Source organism: Pectinophora gossypiella, unplaced genomic scaffold (genome assembly GCF_024362695.1).
Source record: "Pectinophora gossypiella unplaced genomic scaffold, ilPecGoss1.1 Pgos_61, whole genome shotgun sequence".
NCBI classification, from domain to species: Eukaryota; Metazoa; Arthropoda; class Insecta; order Lepidoptera; family Gelechiidae; genus Pectinophora; species Pectinophora gossypiella.
The window spans coordinates 183499-188736 of NW_026063271.1; the positions used below are offsets into that span (position 1 = coordinate 183499).

Sequence of the window (5238 nt, forward strand, 5' to 3'; positions counted from 1 at the left end):
AATTTAGCAGGAATCGTAGGAGTCATCAAATTAAACCACGCAAATTTAAAATACGTGATTATAATAATGATAATGAAAAATAGAATTTTTACAAATTTCGCGAATAAAAAATTGTGAAGACATAAAGCTTGTACAACAGTCGATTCGATATACACTTCTCATCAAAAAAATCGAAACACCTTGCAAGTTTACGTTTTGTCAGGATTATCAGAAAAATGTGTACATTTAGGAATAAATGTTAAATGTCGTTTAATAGTGAGTAATATGAGCTTATCAAATCTTAATGTTAATGTTCTAAATTTAAATAAATTTTTCATAGGTTTCGTATTTTGTTAAATGAGTCATTTTTATTCCGTATGGAGTATAAAGGAAATGGATAAAACAACACACGTAAATGAAAAAAAAAGCTAAAAGACGTTTATTTAATAACTTGTATTCCCTCCCCGAGCTCTAATTACTGCTTCCATACGGTTCTTCATCGATCGGATGAGAGTCACGATCACATGCTGTGGTATATTGTCCCATTCCTCTTGGATTGCATCTTGCAGCTGGCTAAGTGTTTCTGGGGCAGGATCTCTTGCTCGAATTCGTCTCTTTAATTCATCCCACAGATGTTCAATGGGATTCATGTCCGGGCTTCTTGCTGGCCATTCCATAATAGAGATATCGACTTCGTTAAGATAATCTCGTACGACGCCCGCGGTGTGAGTCCTAGCATTGTCGTGCATGAATATGAAGCCGTTGCCAATAAAATGTGCATAGGGCATCACATGAGGCTCGAGACACTCTTCGACGTACCGATGACAGTTTAGTGCAGGCAGACGTGGCCCAGACACGAAAGCAAGCTCTGTCTTACCGTCGGCGCTGATTCCTCCCCAAACCGTCCACGAACCGCCACCATAGCTGACCTTTTCTTCAATGCAGCATTGTGCATAGCGTTCTCCGTCTCTTCTGTAGACCTTGTTCCTTCCGTCGTTACCATACAGCATAATTTTACACTCATCAGAAAAGAGAACTTTGCTCCACTGTAGGTATGACCAATTTAGGTGCTCACGTGCAAAGTTAAGGCGCGCTCTTCGATGGTCTGCAGTTAATTTCGGCCCATTTGCTGGCTTATGCGGTACCAGTCCACGATCCTTCAACCTTCTTCTAATTGTAGAGTCACTTACAGCCACCCTTCGTACAGCACGAAGCCGCTGCTGCAGTTGAAAAGCGTTAAGGCGTCGATTTCTTAAAGAAGTTGTTACAATAAATCGATCATCTCGCTCAGAAGTGACCCGATTCCTGCCAGATACTGAACGGCGCGTGAACAAACCAGTCTCCCGATAACGTTTATAGACTCTATGAACAGATGACAGGCTTAGATGCAGTCTTGCAGCCACAACACGCTGACTAAGGCCAGAATCCAGCAATGCCACAACTTGGGCGGCTTCTGTGGGCGAAGTATCCATACGTTTTAGAAAAAAAACCTTTTTTCAGACGTCCCAAAGTCACAGTATTGAAATAAAAAACAAAAAGTTTAAGGATAGGCGCCAATTTTTAGTTTTTAAACGCTAAATGTACTCCAACCCTAAACACACATTTGTCTCAAAACAGTGATTCATTTCGTTTATAAGATAAACAAATGAAATTCTAATTTTGAATTTAGAATTTTCGCTTATTACTGTAATGGCCAAACTGCCAGCTATACATTTATGTATTTTTTTTCATCGTATGAATTCTTTTTTGTGTTAAATTCGGACAGAAACAATGAAAACGGAAGTGTTTCGATTTTTTTGATGAGAAGTGTATTATCGTGTAACGAACTTGGTCTGACGTTGATCTCCACGATTGGTCCATGGAGCATTGCGTTGGAGCATTTTTATTGGCTGTCCCGGGTATGACGTCGATTGTATGAAGTTTAATTGCGCCTACTCGAATATTGAAAGCAACATCAATTTCTTGCCGCGCGCTGCTTGCTCTTTATATTTTGCCAGGCGTTGACATGCCCCGGCCTTGAAAGCTTCAGTTTTAAATACTCCTTAGCTTCTAGGATGTGTCTGCTGTAGTGAGTGGAAGCGGACAGATTTTTGCATAAGCGCGCTTGATGACTCCGGTTGTCGTCTGTATACACGCCACTCTAGCGATTCCATCTCGCCCAGGGATGTTGGACGTGACTCGTCCGAGTTGCCATTTCAACGGCGGAGAATTGTCATCTTTGATGATCACTAGCGTGCCTTCCTTCAGATCCTGCGTCTGGGTCCTCCATTTCATGCGTGTTTGTAACTCAGAGACGTACTCCTTAGACCAGCGCCTCCAGAAATTCTGCTTGATTTGCTCGATCCTCTGGTAACGTGTCAGGCGATGTACTGGTGTCTCCTCCAAGTTAGCGCTTAATGAAGAAGTCAGCGGACGACCAACCAGAAAATGGGCAGGACTAAGAGGTTGAAGGTCGTTAGGATCATGAGACATAGGAGAAAGGGGTCTGGAGTTGAGGATGGCTTCCACCTGTGCCAATACCGTACTAAATTCCTCATAGGTCAAATACGCATTACCTACCACCCGTCGTAGGTGGTATTTACAAGATTTTACTCCTGCCTCCCACAGACCACCAAAATGAGGCGCATAAGGTGGTATAAATGTAAATTTGATATTTTGCTCAATAGCGTAATCACTAATTTCTTTTGAACAATTACTAATAAATTTTGAGAACTCGTTCATTAGACCAACGAAGTTCCTTCCATTGTCGGAGAAAATTTCGACCGGTTTTTCACGACGAGAAATAAATCTTTTTAGCGTCAGTAGGTAAGCATCGGTCGAGAGGTCACACACAAACTCTAAATGCACTGCGCGCGTAGTGAAACATATATGAATACCGCAACATATGCCTTTACCGTACGAGCACCCCTGCCTTTTCGGTTCAATGTCAGCACAGGGCCAAAATAATCTACTCCACAGCGTAAGAAGGGAAACCCGGGAGTCAAACGTTCTTCTGGCAGATTACCCATGATGGGCGAAAGCGTCTTAGCGCGTAGACGTGTGCATGTGACGCACTCGTGAACAATCTTACGAGCGAGATCACGGCCGCCTACCGGCCACCAATTGTCTCGAATGGTAAATAAAAGCATTTGTGGTGCCGCGTGCAACAACTGTTTATGCATATGTCGAAATAACAAAACAGTGAAATGATGCTTAACCGAAAGTAGGACTGGATGTTTTTTATTATATTTAAACTCCTGCGAATTTCCTAACCGGCCGCCAACTCGTATAATTTTCTTCTCATCTAAAAACGGATTAAGCTTCAGTAAATTGTGTTTTTTATGAAGCGTTTTTTGTATTAACACACTGTTATATTCGTCAGGATACGACTCCATCTGACATAATCTAGCCAACATATTTGTTGAATCATTTAGTTCATCTACGCTCAGGCTGCCTACACGTTTGTTTGTCTTATTGCGCGAATTATAAACAAACCGCAACACATACGCGCAGGCGCGCTTCATTCTATTGAACTGCGAAAATCGCGCAAATGGGAATAAAGATAGTTCTGTAGTGCTAGCGACACAGCAATGGGTAAGAGTCCCTTTGACCTCTGGAAGGTCATCCTGTGTATTTTGTACGTGAACTTGGTTATCTTTAAAATCAGGGTCATGAAGGAAAGATGGCCCTTCCCACCACAACTGAGACGTACTTAGCGCATTCAAGTCTAAACCTCGCGATACTAGGTCAGCTGGGTTTTCTACACCACTAACATGACGCCATGGTATGTCATTAGTCAGCTCATGTATCTCGACAACCCTATTCTGGACAAAGGTCTTTAACAAGTTAGGAGCCATGCGCAGCCATCCTAAAACGATAGTGGAATCTGTCCAAAATATGATACTATCAAACCGACACCGTAACGACTCCCTTATTTTATGAAAGAGCTTAGCACCCAACAATGCACCGCACAACTCAAGTCGCGGAATAGTTACAGGCTTTAATGGCGTTACTTTACCTTTAGCGAATAATAACCTCACACATACATTGCCATCAGCTGTTATAGTGCGAATGTATGCGCACGCGCCGTAAGCTGTCTGTGACGCATCGGTAAATATATGAAGCTCGGTATGTATCGGATCGTCGCAGGTTACGTAACGCGGCACTCGCAAACTAGATAATACAGATAAGTTGCTTGCGAATCGATTCCAAATACATACAACATCTTCTGGTACCGGGTCGTCCCAACCTAGTTTCAGCAGCCATAACTTTTGCAACAGAACTTTCACAGTCATGATACTAGGACTTAGTAAACCTAGGGGATCATATATTTGTGATACACTAGACAAAATAATGCGCTTTGTAAGTTTTGTCCAGTCATGTTTAAATTGCATATTAAAGTGAAGTTCGTCAGATACATGCAGCCACCCGAGACCGAGTGTTTTACATTGCGCGTTTTCGCCCAACCCTAGATCCTTCGACGATACAAGTAGTAGGTAAGTTGTAATTAGCTAGGTACCTAACATTTCAAAAAACTCAAGGTCGGTAGGTATCATTCATGTAGGTAATAACTCACTATCACTATACTAAAACCCAATATTATGTAGATATTCAGGCAATAGGTAGGTACCTAACCTACAATAAAAATTTGATTGTATTTGTATTAATTCGGTGGTAGGTAAGTACCTACCTACCCAATTGTAGGTAATAACTTGACAAATTAATTGTGCTTACCTGGTGAGGAAGTGCTTGAGCGATTTTGAACGTCTTGAGTCTGATATGGTTCTGGAACTGCACTTCTCTGGAGTCTTTTTCTATGACCAGTCTCATTTCGTACATACTTGATATTGAAATGGTCAATGCATAAATACCTTGACCGCAAATTTTCTGCAGGCAAGTGGGCAATGTTCATATTACCTACAAGAAAAGAATATAATTTTCAATAAAACATAAATAGCCTATAGATGTTCCACTGCTGGATCGTCTCTACCCTCAAATAACAGGAGGTAATCGTTTTGGTGGTAGCCCGGACCATATAATTTCTGAAGCAAAGCTTACTCTTACTTTTTCGGACAATTAAGTGACTTAGTCCGCAATGTCATAACTAAACAAAGATTAATGGTTGGATCATGGTAGTGGTTGCCTGGAAGAAATTGCTTAAACAGGCCTCCCATTTGTACTGTAGTAGGTATGTTGCATAAATTTTTGTATGTTCTAACTGTTTGTGATCATTAAAAATATTTGATTTGTGATGAATAATCTCACAAAGTAATTTTGATA

At 41.2% G+C, this 5238-nt stretch overlaps 1 protein-coding gene across 1 annotated transcript; it reads right to left on the reverse strand.

The window, feature by feature from the left end:
• Positions 1–2028: 2028 nt before the first annotated feature.
• On the reverse strand, positions 2029–4440 carry LOC126381551 (uncharacterized). Its single transcript, XM_050031023.1, has 2 exons — positions 3894–4440; positions 2029–2433 (listed from the first exon to the last, which is right to left on the reverse strand). Exons 1-2 carry the CDS (start codon positions 4350–4352, stop codon positions 2029–2031), a joined length of 864 nt encoding a protein of 287 aa, XP_049886980.1. The 5' UTR covers positions 4353–4440.
• Between the last annotated feature and the right edge of the window lie 798 nt (positions 4441–5238).